This window comes from Alnus glutinosa, chromosome 4 (assembly GCF_958979055.1).
Source record: "Alnus glutinosa chromosome 4, dhAlnGlut1.1, whole genome shotgun sequence".
Lineage (NCBI taxonomy): Eukaryota > Viridiplantae > Streptophyta > Magnoliopsida > Fagales > Betulaceae > Alnus > Alnus glutinosa.
In genome coordinates, this window is record NC_084889.1 from 4,111,338 (window position 1) to 4,128,560 (window position 17,223).

Below are 17,223 nucleotides of genomic sequence, written 5' to 3' on the forward strand. Positions count from 1 at the left end.
GAATTAGGGTATCTTTATAAGCTATTATATATGAGCTACTCATCTTCTTAATAAATCAAACAATAAGTAACCATGCTTGAGCCGTCTGAGAATAATGCACCCAAACCGTCAAGGATGTTAACTAAAATATAAGAGAAATATTTTTTTATTAAATTGTTATACAACTTAATGATGTGACAATAAACATTATTGGATCGACTCTTATAAATAAAAATAATGAGTTCATTTTTAGATATGCTATCTTAATTGTTAGCAGTCGTATAGCAGTTTACTAAATATAATTACTTAATATATAATCACACTACATTTCGTGGCACCGCAGCTGAACGACAGTAGTATATGTCCGAAATCGAATGACCCCCCAGTGGAAACGACAAACATAAAACAGTTGGTGGTTCTAAACGTCTGAACTTTTCCCATTCTTTCTTACAGGCCATGATCACATAGAGCCACAAGCTCTGCACACGTGGGATCCCACGCTCATTGTCTTATTAACGTAGCTGAGTAGCCTGAGCATTATTTAGATTCAGGTCCAAGCCCTTCCGTACAGTTCCAGTTTGGATGAAACAGCTATCGTTTTCTTCAAAATATATATATTTTGATTTATTTGAGTTTACGATTTAAAAAATTACGATTTTAAAATGTGCATTTTGAAAAAGTAATTTTTTAAAAATACAGTTAAACGTTTGGTAAAAAATCGCAGTTTAACCTTTAAAATCGTAAATTAATCTTTAAAATTTCGCGTTTTCGAAAAAGTATAATCTTACCTGTGATTTGAAAAAATTGATTTTTTACGTTTTTAAATCGTAATGTTTAAAAATACAGTTCTCAAACGATTTAAGTCGTAAAAAAAATCAGAATATATATATAATTTTTTAATTAAAAAAAAAAAAAAAAAAAAAAGGAGTATGGTAAAAGAGTTCCCCCTGCAAACTTCTCATCATTATATGTGTTTCTGATTGAGCATGCCAGCTGCCAAAGACGGGTGATCCGCCTAGTGTATATATAATAAACGTTCATGAGAGACAAGAAAACCGTACTTCACTTTTGTCGAAGCTTTTTAGGTGACATTCAAATCAAATAGAGAGCGACGCACATGAAGTGTTCACTTGGTCGGTCCAAAGTAAAATTTGAATCCGTGATTCACCCCCTTATCGCCAGGACACTTCATTTAGCAGTTAGCTTCTTAGCTCAATGGTAACTGGTCGGTCAAAAAAGGATTACTACTTTTCAACAAAAAGCTCTACTTTCACTTTTTTTGCTTTGTTAATTGGTTAATGAATTGACAGTACCCTCACCCCAATTATGAGCCTCTCGGGATTGGGAAAGGAGGAATGGATGAAGTTCTTTCTCAATTGATTGATTTTTTTATTTTTTAATATAATTGAATTTATTAAATTCATATATGCTTTTAAAATATTACTTTTTCTGGTATACTAGCATAACATAACTTTTCCAGTGTCCACAGTCAAAATGGGAGTAATGCTATAAGCCTATATCTCCTCTATTCATTCGGATTTCATTTGGATTTGAAGCACCTGACGATCTGTGTTCTTGTTGACAGACCGAATATTGCCATGGATGACTAAATAGTCACAATGACCCAAGTGAGTTGAATTGATTCCAAGCATCCTGAGAATGAAGAAAGAAGATATAATTTGTTAAGGTATTAATTATATATATATATATTAACGTTTACCACAAAACTGTATATTAATTACCTGCAAAATCTCGAAAACTTGTTCTGCAATGTATTTTTGATGCGAAGCAGCACCCTTCTGCTGTAGCTTATCTGGGTGTAGACAGAGTAAAGCTTTTTGATACGCTCTTTTCACAGAGTTTCCTTCAATTATATCAACAAGAGGTACAGGCTTCCACCCGCTCTCAGGCCAAAGAACCTGCATGTATGACCCTGAAGCATATTAAAAGATATACGAGTTTTTTTTGTTTTGTTTTGTTTTTCTCATTACTACGAAGGTGGAAGAAATAGCAGGGTAAAGAAAGAACAAGCAAGAAGAGGGGTGGAGGATGTCTCAAGAAGGATGAGGAGAACCATATCCATACTCACATATTGTAAAGTTGATAGCAATGAGCGTATATTTCCTTTCTTTCCATTGGACCACTGTCGTATTTTAGCATCAATACCCTGCATTACGTGAAATTGTACAATTACTGCTTCCTAGGAAATTAGAGAACAGCATCATATATATACATATATATTTGTGCCTGCGTTTATGTTCAACATTACCTGAATTTCTTCGTGATCATCACCGCTTTGTGGCAGTTCATTCGCACCATGGGTTAAATCCTTTGTCTGTCGAGAAGCCCATCTCCTCAGCAAATGTAATGAAAAATACTAGTTGTGCAAACAGAAAAATATATGCTATGCTTTTGGAAAGTGTGGAAACTATTATAGGTTGGCCAAAATAGAAATAAAACATATGAGTCAACTTTTGAATGGAAAAATCGTATACCTGGAAGTTCACATGGAAGGACTCATCTGTGACTTCCATTGTTGTAGCCTTTGAGCCATTAGAAATGGATGCTGAGAAAAATATATAGATGTGTTACTTTTGAACTATCATTAAGTACTTAGTCCCCGAATTAAATCAATGTAGATAAAGTACAAAGGATCTCTTCTTTTTCTTTTTTCTTTTAAGTCCTAAAATGGATCTGTTCAGGAAAATAGACCACAAACTATATCAAGTTCATACAAATTGGAGCATGCAGTACATGAAGTTCATTTTACACATTGTACTGCCACTTCTGCCCACATGCTCACCAGACACCGATGGGGAAGCATGATATGGTAGAATTTCACAGGAAAAAGAAGAAGAAGGTGCATTGAAAGAAATAGGGCCAATACATAAAACTAACTCATTCTATATTTTGGCCTTAAACTGATGGCAGAGGATATTGCAAATAATATATGCAGCCACTGTCATCTCTCAATCAACACATTGTTAGAATTAAACTAGATAAATCTGTATTTCTTCATAAAAACTTAGGTAGGGACGGGTGATTAAGCATACATCACACCATGTTCATATGATTTCTCCTTAATTTCTGCACCGCCACTTTGCTTCGGAGTCCTAAGCATTGTATAATACGCCTCAATCCCCACATGCTTGAAGTTTAACAACAGTCCCAAAAATTTTAAAACTTCCAATAACTCCAACCTTTCACAAATGAGATCAACGAAACCATATAGGAACGACCATCAATAAAGGTAGAGTTGCAAGCGTGATGGGATGTCCACATATGTCAGTATTTATCAGTTCCAAAATATCCTCACTTCTGTTAACCTTTCTTCTTCTTTTAGTTGTAATCTCTCCCTTTAATTCAATCAACACAAGTATCTAAAGCAAAAAATAGGTTAACAAGGGGATTCCGTCTGTCTAGAAAAGTGCAATTTGGATTTTCTCCGGTTCAAATGAATTGGAGGGGATTCCGTTAGTATTATTTGAGGGGCAAAGTTGTCTACAAAAATGTTAAAGGACAATTTTGCCTCTCAAATAAAACTAATTGGTTCTCTCCAATTTATTTGAACTGGAAAGGATCCTTGTCCAAGAAAGGTGACCCAATCATTTGTGCCACATCATGGAGGATCTTACAATGATTCTCTTATGTTTGAAATTCACAATAAGAGCACTAGACGAGCTATAACAACTCAGGGAAAAGCGCTAGCCACATTTACGCTATCACTCCAAAATGACTAGTCAATTTGAAACTTTCCTATAATCCTTTATAAAACTCAGTTTCACCTAATAACTAGGCAATGTGAGACTTAACACCTATGAGTATCTTTATAAATCACTCACTCTATGTGAGCTATTCATTTCTTCCCAATATGAGACCGGGGTGTTACAAACTCCCCCCCTTAAACCCATGACGTCCTCGTCAGGGCCACGTCATGCGGTGCTCCAATACCACATGACCTGACGTTATTAGGTGGCTCTAATACCATTTGTAACGACTCAGGGAAAAACGCTAACCACATCTGTACTATCACTCCAAAAGGATTAGTCAATTTGGAGCTTTCTCAGAATCATTTATAAAGCCCAGTTTTACCTAGTAACTAAGCAATGTGAGACTTAGCAACCATGAACATCTTTATAAACCACTCACTCTATGTAATCTATTCATCTCTTCCCAATATGGGAGTAGGGTATTACACAAGCAGTGAGTTAAAATAGCCATCACATCAATCTTGTATTTAAGTTATCACATATTAACCAGGACCAACCACAACAAAATTATATTCAATATCCCCCTAAACTACCAAAACAATGTCAATGTCCCTCCAATGATAAAATACACTTCACAAAAGTAAAAAAATTCTTAAAATTATAACAAAATACTAAAATCTAAAAAATAAACAAAAACAAAAAATGAAAAACCAGTGAGTCATTTTATTTTATTTTATTTTATTTTTTTTTGTGTTTAAGTTTCTTTTTTTCTTGAATTTACTAAGATATTTTGGTGTTACTTAAAAAATTTTAAGGTCATTTTTATCTTTTTATTAGTCTAAAAAATTGACATTATATTTTGATAGTTCAAGGCAAATTTTGACAGTTAATATTTTGAAGAACTGATAATGGAATGGACCAATGGTAGTCCATTAAAAGTTAAAACAAGTAATGCGCCAGAAAACACATGCACACCAACGCGAGGAAGCCTTTCACGGTTGTCTTTTCCCTTAACACAGCGCTAGCCAGCCTGTCATCACAACGTCTTCTTCACGCTGGTCTGAAGGGATATGGCACAGAAGCCAGAAAAGACCACAAAAGAAATTTGTGCATCCACCGCCAACGCACGTAGCGGCTCCGCCGCCTCTGCGCCGCACATCCGTGGCCACTGCGGCCAGACGCACAGCGGCGAAGCCACATGAATATGCCAGTCCACCCAAAAAATAATATGCTATTACAGACCCAATAATAAAATGAACATGCCAGTCCACCCAAAAAAAATAAAAAATAAACACAAGAATCTCCCAGCACAAGTCATTTAAGGTATTGCATATTCTACGTACCTCGTAATTTTTCTTGACTTGAAAAGGTTCCCAAGTATTAAGCTAAGCATCACTACTACTTTGATAAAAAGATTATGAAAACTAACCGGTAGTTGATGATGAGTTATCCTTTTGTCCTGAAGAAGTATCACTAAATATATGGTTGGTGGTCTTCATAGCGGAATGTTCTTTCTCTGACTGTTTCAGGGATTCATCCGCCTGAGAAGATGATGAGAAAATATTAAAATTTTCAGATTCACTAAAAATGTTCTGATAATAAATTATTTTGTAAGCTGTTAATTTCCGGCTGAGTGAACTCAAAATAACTTTACCATGATGGAAGCCTCTGGGATGGTGTTGTTTACAAGGGTCCTGGGAATTTTCTCATCTAATCCAGCTGCGCTAACACTAATTTCATTCTCTGCTCTGTAAGTGCTTTTTTTCTTCCATTTAGAGCTCTGACTTCGAGAGCCAATATCTTCTTTGGGTTTTGGAGAAGCTTCTTGGCTGAAAATTTTGACAAATTCTTTGACCTTTCCCTTAACTCTGTTCCTCCCAAGATTGTCACCTGGGTGAATGGGTAAATCTCGGAAACTACCTTTATCGGCTTCTACATCATTCTGATTCAGAGCAGTTCTTTTTCCATCCTGTTTCTTTACATTTTTGCTTGCATCAACAACTGAAGATGGATTTTTTGCGCTTTTGACCGTGCTTTCCTTACCTTCACCTTTTTCAGGGATTGCATTAGTGCCTGCAATAGAGGAAAACGGGTGAGGTATTAGAGATGATATACTTGCAGCAATGCAGTTAATCTGAAACACACTTGCCTTGTTCACAATCGTCATCAAAGAACAGGGAACATTGGGGTTTCAACACAGGCTTGTGAACTTCTTCTGTAAGCACAGTAATTTCTTTCTCGGCTGTATCACAGAAATCGTGCAAGATTGCATTGCCAGGAACATCTTCAACAACCCTTCGAAGGCTGCTCAGGGGTTCTGATTCAGGCGTGAGAAGAGTTGAATCAATTTCTTGTCTGTTGCATATCCTCGCCTTCCTCTCACTTGCTAGCCACGCATTCCAGCTTGAGCATCTCTCAAATTTCACAGATTCTTTCATTCTTGAACTCCCTCCTCTATAAGGCATCGCCAATGGAACTCCTTTGCTAGCCCATTTATATATTGAGAAGTGAAATTGATTGCTGTCGCTTGGAACCTCTGAACCATTGGGCTCCATTTTATCAGATTTAATCGAGTTTGATGAGCCCTCACTGCCAAGAGCAAGAAAGACCTCCCGGGATAAAGGACGTTGGCGATGACATGATTGAACATCATTTCCCAGCTCCTCTTGGCTTTGGACTGATTGGCTTGAAAATCTAGAAAGATTGGAACTTGAAGAAGACGAAAAGCTAACTCCACTGGATGAACTGTCCTTGTTTTTAGGTGGATTACGACTTGTGGAACCACCAAATACATCCAACTCCATCCCTTTGCCCAATCTGGCAGGTAGGCTAGGAAATCAAAAATAGTTCAAGTAAGACACTGGGAAAACATGCGCAACAATCAGATTATGAAACATGTAAACATACCTTAACTATAACTGATTTCCTATATACTCGAAAGGATCATTAGAATTGGCCTCCCTAAATTTATAAGAATGCCACATACTTATTACAACCTATCAATCGTTGCCATGTATACATTTTTGTTGAACCAGCATATCCCCTTAAAAAAAAAAAAAGTATAGATTGCGGAAAAAATTCCCTCTTCGAGCTTTGATGGGATTCTTCGGCGACCCAACCACTCGAATCACCTAATTGTCCCATGCTGGGTGGATTGCAGGGACCCCCACCCCCACCCTCACGACCCTCCACCTCCACATTCCACAAGGTGAGGGTTCCCGCAACCGCAAGCCACTTCCGTGGGTCGGGTGGGTCGTAGCCTCGTATCATCGTATGAGAACCCTATCACTACCTGTGGTCCTGTCCTGTGGACCACTCGCAAAGGGAATTTTCTCTACCACCACCATTTCTTTCTTTTCTTTTCTTTTGTTTTAAGGATATGCTGATATTGTGATTTTACACATGGCAACATTTGATTTGATAAATCTTACAAGGTTTTTTTTTTTTTTTTTTTTTTTGTCTTTTTCTTTTTTAGGGTTGGGAGGAAATTATATCTAAACCCCCCAAATTATTGATCGATTTAGAAATAGGCCCCAAACTACCAACCCTTAAACTCTAACTCTCTAACTACCAAAAAAGTTATGTTTGTCGAAATATTCTCATATACCCTTGACACGTGTCATTTTTTCAATTAAAAAATAATAAAATTTAAAACAATTTAAAAATTAAAGAAAAAAAAAGCTATATATATATGGGGGTGGCTGAACACTCCAGTGGCTCTTGGGGATAGCTCAGCCACCCCCATTTGGCATGAGAGCGGTTTGGCCACCTCCAAGGGCCAAATCTTAAACTTTTTTTTTTTTTTTTTTTTTTGACTCTTGTGAATAGCTCAACCACTCCCAATGGCAAAAAAAAAAAAAGTTTAAGTTTGGCTCTTGATAGTGGCTATGGGGTGATTCGGCCACCTACAGACCAGCCAATTTGGGGTAACCTAACCCACCCCTAGGCCAAACAAGTTGCCACCCGTATTTTGCTCATTGGAGATGGTTTCGGCCACCCTTATTTTGTTCATTGGGGGTAATTGAGGGTGGCCGAACCACCCCCAAGGGCCATGAACCAACCCCCAACCAGCCTTGGGCTACTCTTATTATTATTATTATTATTTTTCATATTTTAAATTTTTCTCTATATTTTTTTTAAAATTTTAAATTTAAATTGTTTTAAATTTTATTATTTTTTAATTGAAAAAATGACATGTGGCAAATGTATTATGGTAATATTTTGACAAATGGAGTATTTTTGGCACTTTTTGGTAGTTTGGGAGAATTAGAATCTAAGGGTTGATAGTTTGTGAGGCTACTTTCAAAACGACTGGTAGTTTGAAAAGCTTAAATGTAATTTCTTTATTTTATTTTTTTTATACGGATAACAAACAAAATGAAAAACGGGTATGATGACAAAAAAACGAAATGGTTAATTTTGTAGAGAAATATTATTTAGTAGACTGCTATATGACGACTATTATATAATTTAATGATGTTGCAGTCAAAATTAGTCATTGGTTCAACACTTGTAATATACTACTTTATGTCTAATTATAACCGTCCATTAAATGGTATTATTCAATCTTAAAATCTCAAAAGACAAGAACACTAATTGTATGACTACTTAAAACTAGAAACTTAATATACAAAAAAAAAAAAAAAAAAAAAAAAAAAAAAAAAAAAAATGTAAACTAGAACCTACTGGAGTGTAAGATAAAAATCGATTTTTTTTTTTTAATTAATTTAACCCTTAGAGTGAAGCCAAAACCTGAATTCTGGAGGCATTGATGAACTCCCAAAGGGCTCCGCTTTGGGTGGAAGTGGCCGGGCAGGGCTGAGAACCCGCGAACCTGGCGCCGAAGCAAAAGGGTCCCTATCACGCTTCCTCGGAGTAGAACTCAACGACTCGTCGCCTCGAAAAATGTCATCGAAGAAATCATTGCTTGTATACCGCCTTCGGTTAGCATTTTCTTCCCCAAACACCGGCTTCTCACCAAGACGCGTACATGAAAGCGCTTCATGATCGCCTCCTTCTCCATAAAACTCCGTGGCTTCGCTGAAACTGCACCGCTTCTCTTGCGCCGATGCCCGCCTCGGTGGCCCTCCGAACACATCGTGAAAATCAAAGACGTCGGAGGATCTGCAAGGGGTCCTGGGTGAAGAATTGGAGTTTGTGAGGGATATCGATCCTAGAGGGCTAGCGCTATACCCCAAAAGTACACTCTCTCTGTGCGAAAATCTCTCCATTTTTTTTCCCCGATAACAATCAACCCGACCAGAAATTCAAAGAAAATTCGAATAAATAATTGGCGGGAAATAAATAATTAATCTTCGTGCCACTACGTTGGGGTTTGAACCGTACGTGTATAGCAGGGTATATGAGTTCTTGAATGCGTTGCAGAGAGGATTGAAGTTTCCAAGTCGTTTTTGCTTTTTTGAAAGCGATGAAGAGGAAAATTATGAAATTATGCAGAAGAAGACGAAGGAGGCGGGGTTCGTGGGATTTGAAGCCACACAACAAGATGTAGTAACGACCAATTTGTCTGTATGTTTGTGGATAAGAAGAAGAAAATTCCTAACGACATAGGCACGCGGACCCATTGGATTTGTCAAAGATAATTCCAGTATAAAAAGTTTTCCAAATTTTAGTTCTTCATTTTTATGTTTTCAATTTTGATAATTAGGGTTTTAAGTAGGTTATTCTATCAACTTACTGTCTAATTAAATAATAAGAAATGATTATTATCCAACTCTTGACACAATTCTTATTTAACTTTATTTACGTGGCATTTAATTTTACTTTTAAGAAAATGACCTACCATTTTTCTCAACAGTAATTTCATTGTTTTTTGAAAAAAAAAAATTAATCTTAATTTATCTTAGACAAAGTTGGATAATAGTTGTTGTACGACAATAATTTATCTTAAATAATATGCTTTGTCAGACCAATCAATTAATGCTAAGGAGTTCTCTTTTGACATGTCATGTGCTAATACTATGTAACACAATTATTTTAATGTACAAATAAACCCTAAATAAAGAATTTACTTTAAATTTTATGTAGGGTATATTTATAGTTTAAAGTAATTCTACTACGTGACACGTACAGTTGGCACATGACATGCCAAACAAAAACAACTTGGCATACCTTTAATAAATTAAGCAAAAAGTTGACAAAATGATCACTTAATTGAAACTAGGAAAAAAAAAAAAAAAAAACTAAAGACTTAATTGTTTAAATTTAAAAAATTGTATGAAAATCTAAGAACTGATTTTTTTTTCTTTAATTCAGTCTATCAAATTGTTGTCTAATTATGAAGTACCAAATTTTTATCTTTAAATGAAATTATTTAGAGTTTATCAAATCAACATTTATCTGGTTTAAAAAGATATTAATTTTATTTTTTTTAATTTTCAAATCTTTATAGTGAATTTATCTTAGAAATATTTAGAGATCCTTAATCATGCTTTCCTCTTCTTCTTCTTTTTTTTTTTTTTTCCCTCTAATGTTCCTATATAATTTGTTTTTTAAAATCTAATTATCTTGTTCGACCATTACTAGGAATATTTTGTTGTGATACAACTCAGACTGGTTGTCTACGTATGTATGTACCCGGTGCCCGGTGGGGACCTGACAGCCAGGCCATGCGTTTTGTGAAACCATGAAAACGATATCAGGATTCCTTTTTGGATTGGTGCCTGGTGGTTGGGTAGGATGAGTTGGACGTTGAAGTGGAGAAGTACCATAGCGTCCCCCTTCCATGGCCCAAATGCCAATTGCCTTACGTTTTCTGTAGGGCAGTTCCCTCGGCCGAATGGGTCATACCCGAAATTGGTGGGCGATTAAAAATGAGAGGGTATAGTTTGGACCTATATGGACTGGAATTTTTTTTTTTTTTTTTTTTTTAAAAAAAATTATTATCCAATAAGAAGAGAAGGTGGCTCCCCGACAATAAGGCCCAAATAAAAAATACATTGCTTAAAAACAGTACCCAAAAAAAAAAAAAAAAACTGAAAATTAGTCAAAAAAATGGTCCGATCCATTGTATCTTGAGAAATGGGCCATACAAGGCAATTTTTGATGCATGCTATGGAGGTGGTTTTCTGCAACTGCAACTAGGGAAGATATAGACTGCAACAGGAAGGGAAGCACAGTAAAAGCCAAATCTGTACCCGAAGACGAAGAGTTCCATATCCATGTGCTACAGAATGGTGCCCGAATGCTAGAGCTCATAGGACAACGGTTTATTTTGTTTTCACAACAGAAAGATGGACACGTATAGAATGTGAGATTAAGTGTAACCAACAAAAGGAACTAATAATCTACAGCTTCGGTGGTAAAGGAGAAAGGTTGGGAGGCATGTGAGACCCATGCACAGGAGAAGGGAAGTGAGGGGTGAAGAGGGGAGGCCAACGATGGTGAGAGGGAGGCTCATTGGAGGTGGTAGTTGAGGGTGGATAATAGGTTTGGGTTGAAGAAGCCCAGATGTACCGTCCATGGAGGCGCATGTGTCTCGCTCCATGAGGGAGAGTGGCGGTGGAAAGGTGGGGAGGCCGAAGAGGCGGTAGAAAAAATGAGCTGGTGGTGGTGGAGAGAGTGGAGCTGTAGATCGAAAAAGCAAACCAACAACACAACAAAGAAAGAGAAAACTTCAAGCGAAGAAAAATGAGAGGGAAAATGGGGTGTGAGGAAGAGGTAAAGGAGCAAATCCCATCCCCCCTCTCTAGGCACTCACTTAGGAGGTGGAGTTTCGAGGAAAGTTTTCTCGTAAGAAGAAAACGGGGAGCTTCTCCGTCTTAAAGCTAAAGAGATGAAGGGTTTTTAAGTTAACGAAAATATTCTTATTCAAGCACGCAATAAAACGTCAGCATAATTAAATTAAGACTAACATATTGAGTAACAGTAATCATAGCACATTGTCATGAAACAGAGGTCATTGATTCGTACGTCTTCTCTTTCTTCTTCTTCTTCTTCTTCTTTTATTTTTATTTTTTTATTTTTAAGATGAGATCAACATAAACTTACATAAACCAAATAACAAAGAAAAATACAAAAACCAAAAGCATTACAAACTATTCAAATAAAACTATCCTTAATAGCAAATTAAGCAGGTCCTTTAATTTCCACAAATCTTTGAAATAATGGAAGCGAGAAAGAAAGTTGTCAACAGAATTGACTGTAGTGACCCAACATGGAATGTTGTGAGTGCAACGGTTGACACTATTGAGGTTTCAGACCAATTTATGAAAGAATTGGTGAAACCAAGAGAAGATAGAAAAAGCTATTATGGAGATCCATTCAAGCACCGATAGACAAAAGAATTAAGAACAGTAAATTCCGTGGCCTGAATTTAGATCTGAATCTCAACATTATTTGCTCCAAAAGGGCTCTACAAAAAGAGAGCCAAGGATCTACCGCTTGAGACCAAAAGAGACGGTGGGTGCATCCGTGCATCTCATGTGCAACATAGTGGCATGTGAGGTGCATGGGCGAACAAGGACCGGCGGAAGGTGGCACGGAGTCCGTGGAGGTAGAGGGGAGGCACTTCAATGGTGGAGGAAGAACATTGTTTCTAAATTTAATGGTTGAAATTTTTTTATATCAACATTTATTACTTAAACAATGATAAAACTTAGGGCTAAGTACCAAAATTGTCTGTACCTGTAGAGAGTGCGTGACAACGCGCCTGACGTCCTTCAACAACCGGTAACAAATTGGACTTGGTAAGGCTTGTAGATCCTATGACTGATTCTTTTGTGGAGTTGTTTGTTCCTTGTTGGGTGGAAGGGTCTGTCATTTGAGAAGGTGTGATAGCTACGCCCCCCATTGGTGTCAGCCAATGCTTAGGAAGGCTTCTTTCTTCTTTGAAGGCCGTTTGGTTTTTTCTTCTTTGGCTTCTTTCTTCTTTGAAGGCCGTTTGGTTTTTTCTTCTTTGGTCTTCTCCTCTACTTCTGGTGTAGTGTGGGGTGAGTTTGGGGACAGGCGTTTTGCGTGGGTTTGTTGCTTTTCTTGTTTTCTCTAGATTTCTCCCTAGACGTTGGCCAAGGGTGGTGTGAGGATGGGGGCAGAAGGCCGAGTCTCTACAGTGCTGTTGGGGTGACTCTTTGAAGAGTGATGGGCTCCCAGGGTGCTTATGGGGCAGCTCTAGTTGGTCCAAAGCTGTATATGGGTTAGAATGGGGCAATGGGTGCTCCCCCTAGTGCAAAATTGAGAGCCATCGGTCGTGTGGTAGTTCCTATATGCGGTGGCTGAGAAGGCATCTTAGTAGAAAGATATGGACAAGAATCTAGTGAGGGAAGTTGAGCTTCTAAGGAAAGCTATCATTGTCTTAACTGGAGCAATAGGTGAATATGCTTTGTCTACCAATAACAAAAGTGAACTCTGGAAATGAGAGCCATCCGTCGTTTGTTAGTTCAAAACCAAGAGTTTCTTTCTGAAATTTTGTCAAACAGTTTAACAGCACCACTATACAAAAGCAAAGGACCAAATGAAAACAAAATCTACCAATCCAAGACACAACCTTGAAATACAACCTGAAACAAATATGAGAATCCAAAAGCAAAAATCCACATAAAAAATAAAATTGAAAGATTATGACAATCGCTTAGCTATCAAGACACTAGCTAGGCCCAAACCCAAAAGCAAGAGCATCTGTGTACATCATGCCCACCTCCGTCACCGGCAGCGGAGGTGAGAAAGTGCTCCAAAGAGGCCATGAAAGAGGTCTCAGGATTTTGGGTCAGGTACAGATTGGGTTTTGGGGGGAGAGAGAGAAGAGGATGGAAAGAGCGAGACGGAGGAGAGCTTGAGCTGGAGGCGGGGCAATGGCCTTCTGGTGGTGAGGATGGGCACTGGGCTGTGGAGGTCTGGTCACCGGTGAGGGGATGGAAAGCAACAAAATTGTGAGGCGATCTCAATCCGATAGAGGCATAGAGCAGTAGTTTCAATGTTACTGTATTGGTTACTATATCCTTACTAACTGAAAGGAAATAAAAGATAAAAGGATGGATAGTTGAGTAATGCTACACACACTCCTACTTCTCCACACCCATTTTCACACTCTCTTAGGTGGCTTTTAAAACCATCATTGAACCAATGGTGGTTTTAAAAGCCACTTAAAAGTTTAAAAATGAATATAAGGAAGTAAGAGGGTATGTAACATTACTTTGGATAGTTTTACAGCCAGTGACGGCTTGTATAAGGCCATCATCGGCTACTCAAGATTCATCTTTGCATAAGTATCAAGCAAAACTAATATGAAAAACAACTCGTCAAAAAAGGAAGCTTTAGTAATCATTTTTCGCTATCTTCATTTTAGCTTCCACCTCAATGAAAGAAAGAAAACCCTTACTAAGCAAATCAATTATTAGAGAAGAGTTCAAAGTAATCAAGATCTACAGAAATACAGACCCAGCAATGGTACAGTGTACAACTGACTTTTGAATGAGATTTGTTGGTATACATGATATAAAACAGTGGTCTATCAAAGAGGTCTTCAAGTGAAATAAACCAAAAGTTATTGAGCAATCAAAAGCAAAATTTAGATTAAAAACCGTGGGGACATTTCAAAGGATACTTCCAATAGCTCTCTGGAGCTGAAATCAAACTAATCTATCTGTATCCGATGATCACACCAAAAGTGAACTGCTGCACCCATCCTGCAGCTCTATTTCTACCACTGAGAACCATCTGGGAAAGGTTCTAGCGCATTTTGATTGCCATTAACATAGAACTCTACAACTGCTTTCATTCTTGGAAGCTTATCTGGGTGGTAATTTACATGAACAATTACTGGCTTCAACTTTTTTAGTTTTGCATCTTTCCTTACTGTCTTGAAAAGGATCTTGCTGTTCATAAAAAGATAGTAATCCATAGTTCTCTTGGCAGCATGAAGCCCATCATAACCTGGATGTGAGGGGTAAAAGAGCTCCTCATTAAAGACTGCTTGGTCCCATGACTTTGGCTCACGAGAAAGCCGACCAGCCACACGATCCAACAGCTCAATTGAAGGAAGTGTAGGCCTTATATAAAAGAAACCAGAATTGTAAACCCATATCCTCATAGTATGAGCATATCGAGCCCAACCCATGGCAGGTTCATCAAAGACATCATTAAATCCATAAGCTGTCATATTATTGTGACCATCGGTCATAGACTCAACGTCTGAATCCCGATAAATATAATCAAACGGGTTCTGCAAGTATACTATATCAACATCCGAGAGAAGAACACTATAACCCAGTTGTAAAAACTCCCTCAAAATGCGAAATTTCAGTCCAGAGACAGCATGGTTACCTCCTACCTTTGCAATTGAATCAATACCCTTATCTGGATCTCTCTTGTAGACTGGAACATCATTAGATTTGCAGAATTCTTCAATATGGTCATCTAGAGCTACAACTAGATAATTAGGAATACCCACATTCTTGATGCTAGTAAACCAGACCTCCAACATGCTTTTGACATTTGAGTTTGCAAGAGCAACTATAATTTCTTTCTGAATAGCGACTTCCTCCAAGATCTTTGCCAATCTTGGATTCACAGATTCGTCAGGAATGACAGTTGGGTTAGTTCTCAAACCCTTGACGGTACCGAAAGGGCCAGCCTTGTGCTTTTCACCCAGCACCAAAAACTGCTTCTGCGCATGATCCTTTCCTTGTTCAGCCAGCCGCAGGTTTTCCGTTAGACCCTTGACCTGCTTGTTCAACTCAGCATTCTTCTCCAACAGTGATTGAATATCTGACTTCAGCATGTTAATCCGCTCTGGCGATTCACATGAGGATGGACCAATCTAACAAACAAACAGTGGGGAAAATGAGATCCATACAAGTAGTTTCCATCCAGCCATGTTAGGAAACTGGAATATAAACAAATACAATCATGACCATTGCCAAACAATCATGATAGAGAAGCAAGAAATATTGATCTTAGGACATCTTCGGATATCCCTCAATCTGATTTTCTAATCTTCTTTCAATCAACATTTTGAAATATAACCTCATGAGAGCAACAAACTCAATGAACTATACCCATCACAGTAACTCTCAATGATTATCCAAGCCTATTCATGGTGTGCCACAACACGTTCACAGCTTGCTCACACCAAGGCATTGTGTGCACACTGTGAATTCAATATCTTAAACAAAGTTTGGGCCAGGGATGTGGTTAATTGACTTCCCAGAAATTCGACCTAAAAGTCGTCACTTTAGTATTCTCTGCTCACAAGCTCAAACCGATCAATCAATTATGTCCAATGCCTTAAACTATATGATTAACCAAAAGTCTTCCTTAACACTTTTTGGTACATCAAACCCACATTTTAACAATGCCCATAACAAGAAACAAGGTCAACTCTTCTAATTCATAAATTTTTTCAAAAAAGAGAAGGAAATGTAAACGAAAAATCAGACCCAATTAGAAGGAAAACTTGAAATCAAACTCATATTGAGCTATTAGGGGACCAAGATCCGAACCTGGACATCCGATTTACCGATTTGACGGCTCTGGATTGGCGGATGGGAGCTGAAGAGTCCGTGAGGGTACAAGACGGCGAAGACGCACCCGAGAAGAACTCCGATCACAATGGCTACAACAATTCGAGATCCGCGAGGCGATTGGCCCTTGTCCCTCATCAACGACCCGTCTCTACGACCCGCCATGGCCCTTCACCTTTCTCGGCTTGTTAACGCTCAGTGAGGCCGCCCTTTTCCTCTACTGCATGAAGCAATGCGTGAGTTTGCTTGAAACGTTCAAATTGGGACTTGTGAAGTTCTGAAGCCCTTAAGGGAAGGCTCTGAAATTCAACGCACAGAGGATTGAGTCTTGGTCGCCGCAATACAAGATTTGTTTATGTTCAGCCAGAGAAGATGACAGATGTGGAATTCAGTGTTTTATTTTATTTATTTTTTTCTGAGCAAATACCGTGAAAAGGGAAGGGTTATGGGATTCTTCCCCTGTTTTTTTTTTTTTTTTTTTTTTTTTTTGAAGAAAGGATTCTTCCCCTGTTGATTCTACAAATAGACGAAATAATTGGGAGATATTTTTACTTTTGTCAATCAATTCTTGCTTCTAATTTTTTAAAAAATGGGCACTTCTCAAAATTTTTGTAACATTCTAAGCATAAAAATGCTGAAGCTTTGACTGAATCCCAGTGATGATCTGAATTGATCCGCATAACTTATTTAATAAAATATATAATATTGGATTGACCCGAACACTACTCATTTTAAATCGTTTTGACCGGTTTAATATATGGGTTAAATTGACCAAAATAATTGGTACGCCATTATTAACACAATTTTATATATTATAAGTATAAATCATATCAATTATACAAATTTGCAACTATATTTATGACAATCAATATCCAATTAAGCATAATCATAATTAATAAACATGACCTAGCTTCTCAGCGTAATATCCAATCAGAATAATATTACTGTTCAATAAAGTTTATCTACATAAGCAAACACATAGCAATAAAAGAAAAGAAAATTACATGAATAATTGGATTTACACTTTAGGGTTTTATTTTTTAATGGTAAAATAA

General features: G+C 37.5%; 2 protein-coding genes across 3 annotated transcripts; both read right to left on the reverse strand.

Moving 5' to 3' along the window:
- Window positions 1-1,406: 1,406 nt before the first annotated feature.
- Window positions 1,407-9,135, reverse strand: LOC133866939 (J domain-containing protein required for chloroplast accumulation response 1). Of its 2 annotated transcripts, none has more exons than XM_062303605.1 (9): window positions 8,442-9,135; window positions 5,839-6,506; window positions 5,344-5,762; window positions 5,119-5,230; window positions 2,475-2,545; window positions 2,249-2,314; window positions 2,069-2,146; window positions 1,722-1,898; window positions 1,407-1,632 (listed from the first exon to the last, which is right to left on the reverse strand). In XM_062303605.1, exons 1-9 carry the CDS (start codon window positions 8,918-8,920, stop codon window positions 1,594-1,596), a joined length of 2,109 nt encoding a protein of 702 aa, XP_062159589.1. In that variant the 5' UTR covers window positions 8,921-9,135; the 3' UTR covers window positions 1,407-1,593. The 2 variants fall into 2 exon arrangements, with proteins under 2 accessions (XP_062159589.1, XP_062159588.1); XM_062303604.1 differs by having other exon boundaries at window positions 5,839-6,518; window positions 8,442-9,133.
- A 4,869-nt stretch (window positions 9,136-14,004) lies between these two features.
- LOC133866707 (arabinosyltransferase RRA3-like) lies at window positions 14,005-16,571 on the reverse strand. Its single transcript, XM_062303327.1, has 2 exons — window positions 16,148-16,571; window positions 14,005-15,465 (listed from the first exon to the last, which is right to left on the reverse strand). Exons 1-2 carry the CDS (start codon window positions 16,331-16,333, stop codon window positions 14,347-14,349), a joined length of 1,305 nt encoding a protein of 434 aa, XP_062159311.1. The 5' UTR covers window positions 16,334-16,571; the 3' UTR covers window positions 14,005-14,346.
- Between the last annotated feature and the right edge of the window lie 652 nt (window positions 16,572-17,223).